This window comes from Euprymna scolopes, chromosome 6 (assembly GCF_053919585.1).
Source record: "Euprymna scolopes isolate OS-2025 chromosome 6, ASM5391958v1, whole genome shotgun sequence".
Lineage (NCBI taxonomy): Eukaryota > Metazoa > Mollusca > Cephalopoda > Sepiida > Sepiolidae > Euprymna > Euprymna scolopes.
Window position 1 is genome coordinate 174,604,507 of NC_136487.1, and position 17,786 is coordinate 174,622,292.

General features: G+C 34.4%; 1 protein-coding gene across 2 annotated transcripts in view; it reads left to right on the forward strand.

The window, feature by feature from the left end:
- Positions 1-427: 427 nt before the first annotated feature.
- The window catches only part of LOC145278103 (neuroguidin-like), a 63,900-nt gene continuing 46,541 nt past the window's right edge, over positions 428-17,786 (forward strand). The window contains exons 1-5 of one of the 2 annotated variants that reach the window (XM_080130373.1): positions 533-564; positions 1,920-1,990; positions 10,329-10,463; positions 16,972-17,109; positions 17,364-17,445. In XM_080130373.1, coding sequence (XP_079986499.1) covers positions 1,964-1,990; positions 10,329-10,463; positions 16,972-17,109; positions 17,364-17,445 — 382 coding nt within the window. In that variant the 5' untranslated portion in view covers positions 533-564; positions 1,920-1,963. Of the gene's footprint in view, positions 565-1,919; positions 1,991-10,328; positions 10,464-16,971; positions 17,110-17,363; positions 17,446-17,786 lie in introns of both variants that reach the window. The other variant, XM_080130374.1, reaches the window with a different exon arrangement.

A 17,786-nucleotide genomic window follows, 5' to 3' on the forward strand; every position in this document is an offset into this window, starting at 1 on the left:
GTTTCGACGATAAAGTGTAGAAGCACCAAAAAAATTTTACGTTTATTCTTTTTGTTTGTTTAATGTAAAATAATTGTAAAAGATCATTTTTTTTTAAGTGCTTAAAATTTTGAATTAAAGTCATATTTATTTTTAAAACATTAAAAATAAAATTTCATATCATGACTAAAAATAAGGGTAAAACTATACAAACACCGTGACAGCGAATTACCCCTACCCCTAACCCTAACCCCTAACCCTAACCCTAACCCTAAACCTAACCCTAACCCCAACCCTAACCCTAACCCTAAACCCTAACCCTAACCCTAACCCTAACCCTAATCCTAACCCTAACCCTAACCCTAACGCTGTCACGGTGTTTGTATAATAATACCAAAATAAGTAAGACTAACCGAAACTTTCTGCGAAAAACAAGCGAAATAGATTAAATTGTTCCACGGTTCTTATGATTTTTGTGACCTTGTGTGAGTTGTAGACTCATCGATGTAATACTATATATTTTTTCCTAAGGAAGCCAAAGCGAGTTATCTCCCTTGATTCAAAATGGACGACTCAAACAGCGTGGTAAGTTTGATTTCTTTTCTTGTCTAATTTTTCATCTTAAACAATAAATAATTACCATTCTAGTCATTACGATATTTATGTTAGTGTTTAGAATTATCTAAAAAAAAAATGAACTTGCATATTTTATTTAAAGAATAAGTGTTTACATCTTAGATAGCATTAAAAATTCGCTAAGAAAAAAATCAGCACGTGTCATTTGAAACCAATCATTGTTATTTTTTTATTGTAAAATTTTCAGTGCTTATTAAGAATTGCACACATTAAGTAAAACACAAAAATCCAGAAATAATTTTCATATTCCTAAAATCATGTAAATTGATAAAGTAGTTTTTGTTATGTTTTTTTAACTAATAAAATCCCAGAGTGATCCGGACGTAAATAATAACGTTATTATTTAAAAAGCCATTCTTAACACGGGGAAGGTGTTTTGTACCTATTCTATACTTCAACCTTACAATTGAATAAAAAAAAAACATATCATAAAACTTTAATTAAACTTGGAAATACGATTTAAAAAATAGCGCGGCAACGCGGCAGTGCGGCACTCTCTGCCTGCACTAGCACCGACATTGCGAGCCTGTCTCTGCTCTATCGTTATTTTCATGGTAAGGGCTCGACTGAGTTCCGATCTATGCCCCCCCCCTGCCAAACTTTCACCAAAAACACTTGACTAGCTACAACCACTATAAACGATTTCCACCACTATCTGTGCCTAAATTTTAACGCAGATTCCATGAACAAATTTTCGGTATTATTATACAAACACCGTGACAGCGTTAGGGTTAGGGTTGGGGTTAATTCGCTGTCACGGTGTTTGTATAGTTTTACCAAATTTTCTTTCTTAGAACTGCCCGCCTGTAGAACACTGTTCGGTACTCATTGGGCGTTGTGTTCCATGGCGACCAGCAGAAAAATTTAATGAGTAAATATTTACTTTAACTACAACAGAACACCGACCAATAAATTTTTTTTTTTTTTTTTTTATATTGTTTTTCGGGGTCGCTGACAACGAATCTGATATTCAAACCCGTCGCAAATTTATCGTTTGCATGGTATTAACCCCTGAACCCTCGCACTATTTTGTGCCAACTCATCGCCTACTATTCTTACGTTGGCGCAAGGTACGCGCGTAGTAAGATGACTTGTCACATCGCGGAAGAATTTTTTAGCAGGCATTTAAAATAAAGTGTTCAAAAGCAAATGTTGGGGTTTGTATTACTGTACACATAGATTCGAAAAAATTGTCAAAAAACAAATATATAACAAATAAATGTTATCAAAGGCAAGATAAGTTACTTTTCTACCCAACTGGATATGTTTTTCGTGTTTTTATTCTATGTAACATGTTTATTCAGCTTGAAAAGCATACAGTGTTCACCGATGTATTGGAAAATTCAAAATGGCGCCGGACTCTCTGTTTAACACGGTAAGTTCGGGAAAAAGTGTTATAAATAATAAACTAGACAAAATACTGTTATAAATTCGCTCAATATATGTTACCGTGACATAGGTTGACTTCCAAATCACATCCTTACATAATTCATAGACATTTATGCTGATGACACTACTATCTATGGTAGCACATCTAAGACCGTAAACGACCAAGTTCTCTCTCCTCTAATCTTGAGCAGGTGGTACACTGGGGAAAGAAGTGGCTTGATACTTTTAATACATCTAAAACCAAGCTTCTGTCTTTACATCATCAATGCTCTAATCCCCATCTAGCATCAATGGAAAGCTTCTGGGCTTGACCTTTACTCCTGATCTTAAATGGAACACATACATTAAACCTGTTGCCAAGGCCGCTGGAAAAATGGTGGGATCCTTCTATCGATACAGTAGATATCTCACTGCTGATGCAATTCTCTATCTATATAAGAGCCAGGTATGTCCAAGGATGGAGTACTGTTGCCACATCTGGGCAGGAGCTGCTAGAGAAAGGACTTATCCTGCCTTGATTGAGTTCAAAGTAGACTTTGTAGCCTCGTAGGGGATGTCCTTTTCTCTTTCCTGTAACCTTTTCCTCACAGAAGAGATGTTGCGAGTTTGTCTTTGCTTATCGTTATTTTCATGGCAAGTACTCGATTGAGCTCCAATCTATGGTCCCCCCCCTTGTCAAACTTTCGCAAGAAACACCTGTCTAGTAGAAAAGATTATCAACAATTTCCCCCACTCTTTATCTGTGCCTAAACCTAAACGTAGATTCCATGAACAAAGCTTCTTTCTTAGAACTGCATGCCTATGGAATTGTCTTCCGTTTTCCTGCTTTCCAGCTGACTACAATATGGTTGTCTTCAAGTCTAACGTAAACAAGTTTTTGATGAGCCGTTCCATATAAGTTAACAAATTTACCAAATTTCCATTACTAACGATTACTATATTGTCCACTTTAACCCTTATCCTCGGGTGGCCTCTTGGACTTGATAAGTGGTGATGCCTTTCTCTTTCTACCTCGCCTACTTCCTTACTGGTTTCCTAACTTAAAATGTACCAAACATTAATACTGTAACTCTTTTCCGTCTCTCATTGCAAAACTCATTCATGTTCTGCAGGGCAGGGAACAAAAACGATAAAACCACTTTAAAACAACCCTTCCTGATCTACTTCTTAATCTACATTAATGATCTTCCAAATCACATCCTTAGATCATTCGTAGACATTTATGCTGACGACACTACCATCTATGGCAGCACATCAAAGGTCATAAACGACCAAGTTCTCTCTAATTCTCTCTCCTCTGATCTTGAGCATGTGGTACAATGGGGAAAAAAGTGGCTGGTTACTTTTAATGCATCTAAAACCAAGCTTCTATTTTTACATTATCAACGTTCTGATCCCTATCTGGCATCAATTGAAATGGATGGCTCTTGTCTTGCGAGGCTCCATGTTTTGATAAGCTTCTGGGCTTGATCTTTACTCCTGATCTAAAAAGGAATGCGTATATAAAATCCATTGCCAAAAAAAAATGGTGGGATCCTTCTATCGATCCAGTAGATATCTCACTGCTGATGCAATTCTCTACCTATATAAGAGCCAGGTACGTCCAAGGATGAAGTATTGTTGCCATATCTGGACAGGAGCTAATAGAAAGATCTTATTCTGCTTTGACAGTTCAAAATAGACTTCGTAGCCTAGTGGGGGGGGGGGCTTTTCTTTTTCCTGCAACCACTTTCTCACAGAAGAAACGTTGCAAGCCTGTCTCTGCTTTATCATTATTGTCATAGCAAGTGCTCATCTGAGCTCCAATCTATGGTTCCTCCTCGCCAGACATTTACAAGAAACATGCGTCTAGCTGAAAACATTATCAATAATTTCCCGCCCACTCTTTATCTATGCCTAAAAATGTAGATTCCATGAACAAAGCCTCTTTCTTAGAACTGCACACCTGTAGAACTTTTCCGATTGCCTGCTTTCCAGCTGACTATAATATCGTTGTCTTCAAGTCTAACGTAAACAAGTTCTTGATGAGCCATTTTTCTTAAGTAATTTAATTTATCAAGTTTATTATCTTTTTAACTACTGTAGACTTTTTAACCCTTATTTTCGTGTGGCCTCTAGGTCTTGATTCCTTTGAAAAACAAAAAACACTAAAAAACTGGATGCAACATGAAAACTATTTAAAAAATAACTGGATTTAGTATTAAATAACCCAAAAAGGGTTGATATGCTGTAAAACAACCAAACCAAAACTCAACAAAAACAAGATTACTTGTCATGTCGAAAATAGTTAAGACAAAATACACAAACCATCAGAAAACGCATCGAAGCACAGAAATTAGGAACCCGTAATTTTTGGAAAATCTACAACAGTGTAGTGATGGGCAGTCAACGATTCTCCCACTATCAAACAATCATGAGGTTGTTTGCATGGCAACTGAGAAGGCTAACCTGCTTGCCAGTCGGTTTGCCTTAAACTCTACATTGGACCCGGCACACCACACCCTCCCTGACTTTCCTTTGCAGACACCACACTATATGATTTGAAAATCACCCCTTCTCAGGTACATGGTATCATAAAAAACCTAGACACCTCAAAAGCATGTGGACTCAATCTCATCCCGGCTATGCTATTAAAAAAATGCTCCACCGTGGTTGCTCCAGTTCTCTCCAAACTTTACAACAAATGCCTTAACGAATCTTGCTTTCCTGCCTGCTGGAAAACTGCTTCTATGGTACCAATTTTCAAGAATTGTGGTGAAAGAACTGACCCAGTATGTTATCGCCCCATTAACTTTCTCTCACTTTTTGCTCAAATATTAGAGTCCTTAATTAATCAAGCTCTAGTCCATCACCTTACAGCTGCTAAACTCCTGACCGACAATCAATATGATTGAGGCAAGCCCATTCCACAGCAGACATCCTAACTGTAATCTCTGAACGTATATACCATTCACTGGACAAAAGAGGGGAGGGTAGAGCAGTAGCCCTCGCTATATCTAAGGCTTTTGACAGGGTATGGCACGATGGTCTTCTAAGGAAAATTAGATCATATGGTATCACTGGAAGAATACATAATGTAATTAAATCCTTCTTAAGTAACAGAAAAATCCAGGTTGTCCTCGACGGTCGTACATCTAAACAATATGATATAAATGTGGGAGTACCTCAGAGGTCTACCTTTATTATTCTTGATATTCATAAATGACCTCCCTGATAAAATTGTTTCTGAGATGGGTATATTTGCTGATGACAACGAGAGGAAAACAAATTAAGGAAATGGCAGAAACACTAGAGGAAAACCTCCATTCTGGAATGGAATGGGGACAAAAATGGATGGTCACATTCAATGCTGCCAAGATTTAGCTTGTTTCCTTCAATAATTTCAAGAAACCTTCTCTACCACCAATAGCAATGACCAAGAACACATTATCCGAAAGTACTTCCTTTAAACTCCTTGGCCTAAAGTTTGAACTGGAATATATACATTGAGAGCATTGCCAAGGTTGCTGCAAAGAAGGTGGGCTCTCTCTATCATGCTAGAAAGCTACTTACGCCTGAAAGTATCCTATCCCTCTATAAGGCCACCATTCACCCATGTATGGAGTATTGTTGTCATACTTGGGCTGGTACATCTGCTACTTGTCTCTCGCTCCTGGACAGGGTTCAAAAGAAAGTTGTCAACCTGATAAGCCCTGAACTGTCATCTAGGCTTCAGCCTCTGTCCCATCGACGAAATGTTGTATCCCTCTGCCTGTTCTACAAATACTTTAATGGTGAATGCCCTGACGAACTGCAAGCACTTGTACCCCCTCGATGTGAATACCTCTGAAAAACCCGACAAGCAGCTAAATCCCACCCCTTCACAGTAGAGATCCCTAGGTGTAAGAAAGACTTCTATTCCAATAGTTTCTTCTCTAGAACTGCTAGACTTTGAAACTCCCTTCCGGGATTCTGCTTTCCCAACTGTACTGACATGCAGAAGTTCAAGTGTAATGTGAACAAACATCTTTCTACTCATCTCCTTTCATAATACCCCTTCAACTTATGTCCCTGATAGTAGCCACCCTACTTCAAAGTGGCCCTGTGCCTTGTTTGGAGTGAAAATTAAATACAAAATCCCAAAATTATGAAAATTCATCAGGTAGAACAACTGTTGTGTTTAGTAAACAAAAAAAGTTTTTTCGTTAAGGTAAACAGATGGGGTCCGAAAACCGCCTCGTTCCGAGTTGGGGAAAGGTGGGTTACATGGTACCCTGTCACCAGCATCGAGGCAGAACCTAGCCCTTTTGAATAAAGTGCCGAGTTGTTAACTTTGAACAACAGAAAAACGGAAAAGGTGTAATATATAACAAATAAATGCTACCAAAGGCAAGATAAGTTAAAAGAAAAACAAGAAGAAATCCAAAGAATTTTCACGCATTTATTACTATAGACAAGAATATAGAATTAGATATTTTTTAATTAAACATTTCAAATAATTAGAATTTTTTTTGTATTTTTTTACGAGAGTACCCAGTGTAGTATAAACACCCCAACCTCCTCATGTTAAGAACGGCTTTCGAGGATGGGGGTATTTATTTTCAAAGCCGTTCTTAATATGAGGAGGTTGGGGGTGTTTATTCTGAAAGCCGTTCTTAACATGGGGAGGTTGGGGGGTGTTTATTCTGAAAGCCGTTCTTAACATGGGGAAGTTGAGGGGTGTTTATTCTGAAAGCCATTCTTAACATGGGGAGGTTGGGGGTGTTTATTCCGAAAGCTCTTAACATTTTTAAAGAAAATTGTGGAAGTGGATCTATTTGTTTATCACACATGCATACAAACATGGCCGCCAGTAAATTACAGTGCATAATACAGGTCTTTGTATCTCGAAAATTGTTTATCTTTGCCAAATTTAAATGAGATTTTTTTTATTCCACATAGTCGAAAACCTATGGAAGTCATCATTTTAAAGAAAATTGTGGAGGTGGACCTAATGTAAAAAATTACAGAACTGCTTGTTTTTGTTTTAACTTATCTTTGCCAAATTGGTAACATTTATTTGTTGTATATTATACCTTTTCTGTTTTTCTGGTGTTCAAAGTTTACAGCTTGCCACTTTATTCAAAGGGGCTAGGTTCTAAGGAAAGCAAGAGGTTTTTTTTTTTCTTGGGAGTCACCACTTATCAAGACCTGAAGGCCACTAGAGGATAAGGGTTAATGAATGTAAGGTTGTGTAGTAATCATAAATGGTATAAATTGGGTAGAATTTGATTGTTTATGGGAATCATCAGGTTAGGGTGATGCAAACTTGTTGCGCTTTTGTATTTAGATGAGCAGATGTTTGTACGACAAAATATTGGAATAGGATGAAAAAGAAAAGTAGCAAGCGTATCTCCTCGCAAGACTTTTGCAATAATGGTGAAGAATTCAGTATCAAACCATCGATTGAGGATTGTTATGCAGAATTGTGATAACCTGTGGCATCCTGTACGCTAATACGATCTAGTTGAGTTTGCCATGATGGCAGGAGTCAAAGTTGCTAAAAAAAATTGACAAAAAACATAGTTTTGAGGTTTTTGGCTTTTACGTCTCAATTATTTAACAGATTTGTTAAAATTTTCATTTTGTTTAGTTTATTGTTTTGCTATCTTCAGTTCAACCACTGACACAAGCAGTATCATGACAGTTTCCTGAACCTTACTACTTCCGGGTTGGCTTATGATAAACTGGAAGTGGGTGTTTTGTTTTGTGATATCATTAGGTTTCTGTACACGGCCAACTGATTTCCTTTATCCAATAAAGAAGAGATTGGACCTAGTAATTCATGTCCATTCGATACTCCGCACTTTTCTCAATAACTATGCCTTGAATTTTTTTTTACTTTTGCACAAACATTAGTCATGGTTAAAGTAAATTTTTGCCAGAACGGATTTTCCGGGATACCTCTGGTTGCCCCCTTAGGAACCATTACACAAAATTGTTAGTCTGTTCATTTATTCACACTTTTCTCAATGATCCAAGCTTTGGATTTTTTAAAATTTTGCACAAACATTAGTCATGGTGAAAGTAAATTTTTGCCAGAACAGATTATTTTCAATTGAGCCTTCCTTTATTAGATATATTGCTATCACGACGGCTGTGGAACACCATCTATTTTTCGTAAGGTAAAACTCCAGAATATCAGAGGGAGACTAACAGGTGCTGCACCTTGCCCAACGATGAGCTGGAACTGTGCAAGGCAAGGGCATTTATTTTCCTGTGATATTATACATATCTGCTTATCTAATTGTAACCTTAAATTACCACATGGACTTGTGACCAACAGATAATGCATTAATTGATAACCTTGTGACAGTCTTTTGGAGGTTGAATGTTTAATCCTCGCTATAGGCAATATTAAGAATATAAAGGTTTATTTAAGACTTCTACACAGTCATGTCTGATGGAACGAGAATGATCTACCTCCGTGTTCAGTTTGAAAATCTGTATAAGTTCCCATGTTCGACAGGATGTATTTGAAGATTGGTGTTTACATTGGCCAAAAGATGCAAATAACATCCAAGATGAGAATATTTATTATTATTTAAAAGATTCTAATAATCGTTTAGCAATTTACTGTACTGCAATATTTGGCTTCATATTTTTAAACATAAACAGAGTTTGTACAGTCTTGAAAAATCCTTGAATTTTAACTTTCGCCTTGAAAATGCCTTATTTCTATTATTACCTTGAAAAAATCCTTGAAAATATGGAAAATGCCTTGAAAATTTCCTGAAAGGGCCTTGACAATTGTATTCTTTATGTACAGTAAAATTTTGTGTCGGAATATTAAAAATAAAATCGAAATAAATATTATAAAATTATTTTTTAAGTATTAATAAATTAACATATTTTTTAAATATTAAAAATAAAATCGAAATAAATACTATTAAATTATTTTTTAAGTATTAATAAATTAACATATTTTTTAAATATTAAAAATAAAATCGAAATAAATACTATTAAATTATTTTTTAAGTATTAATAAATTAACATATTTTTTAAATATTAAAAATAAAATCGAAATAAATACTATTAAATTATTTTTTTAAGTATTAATAAATTAAAATGTTTTTAAAATATTAAAAATAAAATCGAAATAAATACTATTAAATTATTTTTTAAGTATTAATAAATAAAAATATTTTTTAAATATTTAAATAAAATCGAAATAAATACTATTAAATTATTTTTAAAGTATCAATAAATTAAAATGTTTTTAAAATATTAAAAATAAAATCAAAATACTATTAAATTATTTTTTAGGTATCAATAAATTAAAATGTTTTAAAAAATTTTTAAATAAAATCAAACATTACTCTGAAATCGTATTTTTGTGGATACATGAGTTACGTCCCTTTATTACAAAATTCGTAGTATTGTAATAAAGATTCAAATCTCCGTCTATTTTTGTTCTCATTTATAATTTAATTTTTTGTTGCTTAGAAACACTAGGGGGGGAGGAGTAGTGGCAGCCGCCATAAATAAAATTACCCCCTCTCTAAAAATACTTCCCTTGCACTGACAGAACTCTTAAATAGCGAATCCCCCATTTAAAAAAAAAATTATGATAATTTAAAATTAGGCCAGCCTGGCAAAAAAAAAAAAAAAAAAATGGACAAGATGATAGTCATCTTGGTTGGAAATTTAAAAGCCATAAATTAGTATTTTGAGATGAAATAAAAAGCATTTAAAACTACTTAAAATACAAAAAATGATACAGGTTGGTTGCAAAGTAACTTTTATTGGCTATGGTAACGTTTATTTGTTGTACATTTGAATTTTGACCGCTTTTTTGAATTGCTGTGGATTGTAAAACAACCCCCAAATTTTGTGCTGAAAACTTGAATTTTGTTTGAAGAAGGTCTTGAAAAACTTTCAGAAATCCTTGAAAATGGACACTGAAAATTTTTACAAACTCTGATAAAAAAATGTTACATATTAAAGATTTGTTTTCCTAAACGTAAATTTTTGTATAAATTTGAATTTCTAAGCCACAATGCAGAATTTTTTTTTTTTTTTATATTAAAATCAACTCCGTTACGTGATATACATCATCTTAAAATATAAAGAAACAGTTTGTTTGTTTTATTTTTCTTCATGACATAAAGTCACTGGAAATTTAGTCTGTGTTTTTTTAATATTCTAATCGGATTGATCACAGTTGAGTATGTGTGTAATGAATTAAACATTTGCTTTCCTCGGTGTAAGTTTTTGTGTAAAGAAAGAAGTTTTATATTTAAAAAAAAAAATGTTTTTTTAATTTTCCTGTTAAACTTTTTTTTTTTTCTTTTTTTTTTTTCCAGTTGGATGTCGTCAAGGCAGATTTTGCTGCAGCTGTGAAACATTTACAGAATCTTCCACAACAAATCGATGATACAAACAGTTTTATTCAATCGGTTATCAAAAAAATCAGCAAAGATGATTTTAGTACTTCAAAGGTAAGAATTCTACATCAAACTCCCATTCCTCACGCTTAATTTACTTGTTTTTTTTTTCTTCTGAGATGTTGCCCTACATGATAGCATCTAACAAGTTTCTCAAGTGTAATTTTTTTTTTTTTACATAGGAGTCATCACTTATCAAGGCCCAAAGGCCACTTGAGGATAAGGGTTAATGAGTGTATGGTAGTCACCGTCACAACAGCATGTTAATAGTTAGTGGTGGAAATGGAGTAGAAATGGATTATTTAGAGAACTTGTTTACATTGACTTTAAGGCTACTATGTTGTAGTTAGCCAGAAAGCAGGCCAGCAGAACAGTTTCACAGGCAGACAGTTCTAGGAAAAATAGTTTTATTCATGGAATTTGCGTTTAGATTTAGGCACAGATAGGGGGAAACTGTTGATGATTGCTGTAGCTTGACAAATGTTTTTTGTGAATGCTTGGCAATGGGGTTCATAGATTGAAACTCAGACGAGAACTTGCCATGAAAATGATGATAGTGGAGGAGACTTTTGGATAGCAACGCGTCTCAGTAGAACAAGACACACACACACATATATATATTAGCCGGTCGTAAAATATGCTTAAATATATTTTAATTTATTCAGATTTCATCTTTATTATTATAGAGACAATTCTGTATTTATCATTATATTGTACCTAATATGTAGAAATGATTTTAAAAGTTAAAAAATGACTTGGGTGCCATCAGCTAAAATCAAAACCAAAACGTGTAACTCTCCAGCATTATTCGTTATCGTCTGATCTAAATCCATATTCAAAAGCTTAAAAAACCGTTAAAAATATAAATCTATATTTGCACATGTATACGAATATCACACGCAAAGTTCCACAAAAATGAACAGTAGTTTTGGTACAGACTTTTCCTCACAGACGGACAAAGTCACTTTTATATATATACTAGCAAGCTGCTCAGTGTTGCTCCATTGTAAAATAGGTTTAAATATGATTAGTAATACACACAGGCGATAAAATGCTTTGGATAATTACAGATTTCAAAGGGGTTCTGCTAAAATCGTCATATTTTAAAAACCAAAGCACCTTAAGTCCTCAAAATATCACCATTTTGTTCAAAAATGAATGTACTTTCAAATAAATTAATAATGATGTACATTTATATATTTTAAGAGTTTTAAGCAAATAAAGGGCTAAAAATGTTAATATCATAAAACAACATTTTCGGTAAGAATTTGTATATTCGAAGAAATCGCTATTTAAATCCGACTATTAATGACAAAGCATGTCTGCATAGCATGCCCGCTGGCGGTAGATCACTTTTTGCAAATTAGCAGTGTGTTCACATAAATACTAGGAACGGAAGTCGTACTCGTATGTTTCTAGTTGTTTTAGCTAATCAGGGAAAAGAATTGTCTTTGCTAAGGAATTCGAACATAACACGTACATCTTTCCAGTCAAAAGTTAGGATATCTCAAAGTTGACATTTTGAAATACAAAGATAATTAAAGATAGAAACTGTGTTCAAATAATATTTAATAGCGAATATATTAATTTCTTTTGTCGTAAAATTTGAAAAAAATTGGATAAAAACTTTGTATGCACGAGTCAATATAAATAGTGACAAACGCATATAAATATGAGAATTGTTGTGCGTAACGTGCACAAAAAAATTTGTAAACAAGTGTTCATCAATTAACTTATGAACATCAATTATTCATTTTAACTTTTTAATTAAGGACAGGAAAAGAATATTTTAAAAAAATTCTTTGAGAAAGAATAACCAACCAACAATGTTTTTCCTCCTATAACAGACAACACGCTATGGAACATACAAATATCTGTGCATGAGGTCGCCAAGCTAATCAAGAACCTTGATTCCAGTAAAGCAACTGGCCCTCACGGCATTCCAGTTATAGTGCTGAAAAAGCTCCAACCAGAACTTGCCCCCATACTTACAAAACTGTTTAAACGTTGCCTTAAGGAGAAGTGCTTCCCAACACCTTGAAAAACCTCATCAATATGCCCTGTATTTAAGAATTCAAGTGAAAAGTCATCTCCCTCTCAGTACAGACCAATAAGTCTCCTGTGTGTCATGAGTAAGTTGCTGGAATCCATATTAAATAAAGAAGTAGTCAACCACCTCAACAGAAATAACCTTCTTAGTGACATGCAATATGTTTTTTTTTGTTTTTTTTACACAGTGGTCACCACTTATCAAGGCCCGGAAGCCACTCAGGGATAAGGGTTATTGCAAGTACAGTACGTTAGTGTGGAGATTTGATGAAGTGTTTACTTAAGGTGGCGGTTCATTAGGAATTTGTTAACATTGGACTTGAAGACATCCAAGTTGTAGTCAGATGGGAAGCAGGCAGACGGAACAGAGTTCCACAAGCGTGCAGTTCTAAGAAAGAAGCTTTGTTCATGGAATCCACGTTTTGATTTAGGTATAGATAAAGAGTGGGGGAAAGTTTTTTTGGATTCAGCTAGACGGGTGTTTTTCGTGAAAGATTGACGAGGGGGGACCAGAGATTGGAGTTCAGACGAGCACCTGCCATGGGAATAATGATAGAACAAGGATAGGCTCGCAACGTCTCTTCTGTGGGAGAGAGGTTGCAGGGTAGAGAAAATGGCATCCCCCACTAAGCCACAAAGTCTATTTTGTACTCTGTCAAGGCAGGATAGGCTGTTTTTAGCAGCTCCTGCCCAGATATGGCAGCAGTATTCCATCCTTGGACGGTTTCCACTCTGCAAGATCTACAGCAGATGTGCTAACGGTTATATCACATAGGATTAGTGAATCTCTTGACAAAGGTTTCCTTTCCAGGGCACTTGCTCTTGACATATCGAAGGCCTTCGATAAGGTATGGCATAAAGGCCTACTTCACAAGATTTCCAGCTACGGTATTACTGGAAATGTTTTCTCAATCATTAAATCATTTCTCTCTGATAGGTTCATAAGAGTAATGGTTGATGGGCAGAAATCAGAGGCCCACAGTATTAATGCTGGAGTCCCCCAGGGGTTCATCTTAGGCCCAACTCTCTTCCTGATCTACATCAATGATCTCCCAAAACACATACTTAAATCATTCGTTGACATCTATGCTGATGACACGACCATCTATGGCAACACATCAAAGGCCGTAAAATACAAAGTTCTCTCCAATTCTCTCTCCTCTGATCTTGAGCACGTAGTACAATGGGGAAAGGAGTGGCTGGTTACCTTTAATGCATCTAAAACCAAGCTTCTCTCTTTACATCATCAACATTCTGATCCTCATCTGCCATCAATTGAAATGGATGGCTCTCGTCTTGACAAGCTTCTGGGTTTGACCTTTACTCCTGATCTGAAATGGAACACGTACATCAGGTCTGTTGCCAGGAACGCTGGAAAAATGGTGGGATCCTTCTACCGCTCCAGAAGATATCTCACTAATGATGCAATTCTCTATCTGTATAAAAGGCAAGTACATCCAAGGATGGAGTACTGCTGCCACATCTGGGCAGGAGCTGCTAAAAACAGCCTATCCTGCCTTGACAGAGTACAAAATAGACTTCGGGGTTTGGTGGGGGATGCCCTTTTCTTTTCCCTGCAGCCTCTCTCCCACAGAAGAGACGTTGCGAGCCTGTCTTTGTTTTATTGTTATTTCCATGGAAAGTGCCCGTCTGAGCTCCAATCTCTAGTCCCCCCCTCGCCAATCTTTTACGAGGAACACCCGTCTGGCTTAAACTACTGTTAATAATTTTCCCCACTCTTTATCTGTGCCTAAATCCAAACGTAGATTCCATGAGCAGAGCTTCTTTCTCAGAAGTGCTCTACTGTGGAACTCTCTTCCGTTTGCCTGTTTCCCACCTGACTACAACTTGGATGTCTTCAAGTCAAACATAAACAAATTCCTGACAAACCGCCCTCTTAAGTAAGACACTCTATCAAATCTCCAATACTAATGATTACTACAATACTATCTCATTTGATTACTGTACACGCAATAACCCTTATCCCTGAGTGGCCTCTGGGCCTTGATAAGTGGTGACCCCCATGTAAAAAGAAAAAGAACTTTTTTTTTGTTCTTAGCTTTCAAGACACAAATAAAACATCTCAAAATTAACACTTTGAAGTACAAAGATAATTAAACAGAAACTGTGTTCAAATGCTGTTTAATTTCGAATATATTAATTTCTTTTGTCCTAAAATTTAAAAAGAATAAAAAAAAACTTTTTATGCGCGATTCGATAGGAGTGACAAACATGAGATTTTTTGCCGAGACGCGCACACAAAAAATCTGTAAACAAATCGTTCGTCAACTAATTTACGAACATAAAGTATTCATTTTATTTTTTTTATTAGAAAACATCAGTTTTTAATTATGGGGAGGAAAAGAATATTTTTAAAAAGGAAATTCTTTGAAAAATAATAACTGACAATGACCATGTTTTTAAGTGAGTTAAAACACACAAATCACTTATCCAATTAAGTAAAAGAATAACTTTTATTGGGTTCGTTTTACAATTCACAGAGGTATGAAAAAGTGGTCAAAAAACAAATATATAACAAATTAATGTTACCAAAGGCAAGTTCTTCTTTTACCTACCTCAATAAATTTTTGGTGTTGTAAATGTTTATTCTGTTCAAAAAACAAGTAGTGTCGAGCGTTAACAAGGAAAAATGGCTACAATGTCTCTTGAAATCTCAACAATGACTTAAAAATAAACAAAATTATGCAAAATAGTAATGGAAACTCACCGGATAATTGTCACGGTAACTTAAAGCCGTTAAATTTAATTATCCTAATTAGTTTAATGAACTTAAAAACATAATTTTAATCTATGCAAAATTTCCTTTCTTTTGATATGCTACAAGCCATATTTTATTAATTTCTTTGAATTGTGTCGTGGTGGCCATCTTGGATTTCCTGGTTGCCATCTTGGATTTTTCACAGTGTAATGATGACAAATGAACATTTCGCATGATGATAAAACCTTACCTCCTATTTTTTTTAACTGTTTTGCATGATGCTTCTACTTAAAGGCGTTAAAATGAAACTAAATTATGCTAATTTGTTTAATGTTCTTGAAAACATAATTCTGATCTCTACAAAATTTCCTTTAATCTGATATGCTACAAGCCATATTTTGCTAATAATTTCTTTGAATCGTGTCATGGAGGCTATTTTGGATTTCTCTGTCACCATTTTAGATTTCTTGGTCGCCTTCTTGGATCTTTCATGATGTTATAATGACAAATGCTAATGTCCATCAGAATAATACTTTCTATGATGATAAAGCCTTATTTACCATTTTTCTTAGCTGTTTTTATGATGTTTCTACTTAAAACCTTTAAAATGAAACTGGAATATGCTAATTAGTATGCTAAGTTACCAAGTGAGATGGTCGTAAATAGAGCCAACTCAACCTTCATGGTATTAGGATATGTTCAAAATTTCAGCATAATACCTTAAAAGATCTGAAGATAGTTTTTTTAAGATGGGTTGGTTTGTAAATTGTGCAAATGTTTTACCATTTTCAGTCAGAAGCTTATATGCATTTGAATAAGACTGACTCGAGTCAAAATGTCCAGTGAACCATGCATTTTTTTATACTTTGAATGGTCATAACTCCAGTTTTAATGACTGATTTTAAAAAACTAAAGATAATATTGCTTTGTTTTTTTATACTCTTTTCAATAATACTTAATTTGAGTTTATTTGATCTAAATAAAAAAAAAATTGTGATATTGCTACTAATAGGTGCCGAGCTGTCACTTAGGTTTCAGCCACTGTTCCATCAGCGAAATATTGCATTACTCTGTCTGTTTAACAAGTATTTTATTGGTAGATACTTCAACTACAAGGCCGTGTACCTCCTCTACATAAATACCCCCAACAAGCAGCAAAATCTCACCCCTATACAGCAGAGATCTTCAGATGCCAGAAAGCCTTCTACTCTAATAGTTTCTTTCCTAGGACTGTTAGAATTTGGAATTCCCTTCCACGTTCCTGCTTCCCTGACTGTACGGACATGCAGAAGTTCAAGTGTAATGTAAACAGACATCTTGCTTCTCAACTCCCTGCATAGTATCTCTGCAATTTATGTCCCAGATAGTAGCCCCCTAGATCAAAGTGGCACTGTGCCTTGTTTGGGGTGACAATACAATAAAAAAAAAAGTTGCACTCTTTTGGAGGTTGAAGGTTCAATCCTCAGCGATGGCAATGATCAAAAATACAATTGTGAATTACTTTGGATTTCTACCCAGTCATGGCTGATGGAACAAGAAGGTGCTACCCTGTGGATTAAATAAAGGTTTGTTTGAAATTCCATGCAAATTCCTGAGTTTGATGGAAACACATCCAGAGGTTACGTTGCAAAAATAACAATCAAGATGAGGACAATAGTTTGAAGAATCCAAATAATTTTTTATCAAAAAAAAGTTTTTAACATGAAATTTTTTATTGTCTATTTTTTATTGTCTTTGTAAAATGGAATGCATTAAATTATTTGCTAATCTTTTTTTTTTTTTTTTTTTAAATAGGGCATCGGTTTTCTCAATGTGAAATGCAATGTTTTATTGAATTATATTTTGGATTTGGCATTGGTTATGCTTACGAAGGCAAAAGGAAATTCTTTAGAAAACAGTGATGCTATCAAAAGACTTGTGGAAAATAGAACGGTAATGATTGTCATTTTTTGTCAAATTTTTTTTTTTTTTTTTTTGAAAACAAATGATTTTTTTTAAGTTTGCATTTTTTTTGTAAAATTTTGTTCTTATTTTGTTTTTTTTTAAACAAATTCATGAATTTTTTCAAATTTTGTTTTTCATTTTCTTTTTTATTAAACAAATTCATGAATTTCTTGTTAAAATTTTGAATTACTTTGTTTTGTTTTTTGTTATTTTTAATATTTTGTTTTTTTTTGTCTTTTTAGATTTGGGAGAAAATCCAACCAATCGATCAGAAGCTTCGATATCAGATTGACAAAGTTGTTCAGTCAGCAATCACGGGTCAAGGTAAGAAAGGCAATGACCACGCCCCAACTCTTCATACATCCTGACGACAGTTTTGATTTATGTATGACAAATTGCTCTTGCTGTTTTGTTTTTTTCATTAAAAATCTTTTAAAAAAAGTAAACTTTGATTTTTGCAGTAAAAAGTAAACTTTGATTTTTTCAGACTTGGATGAAATATAAAAAAAAAATATTTTTTTACTTTTTTTTAAAACCATAAGTTTTTTTTTTAAGTATCAAAAAAAATGACATTGAAAAGTGTAGTAATATGCAAATTAAGTATAATTTACACATGAGCAGATAGCTCATTTTTATAAACTGACACCAACTAGAACAGGTGGTTG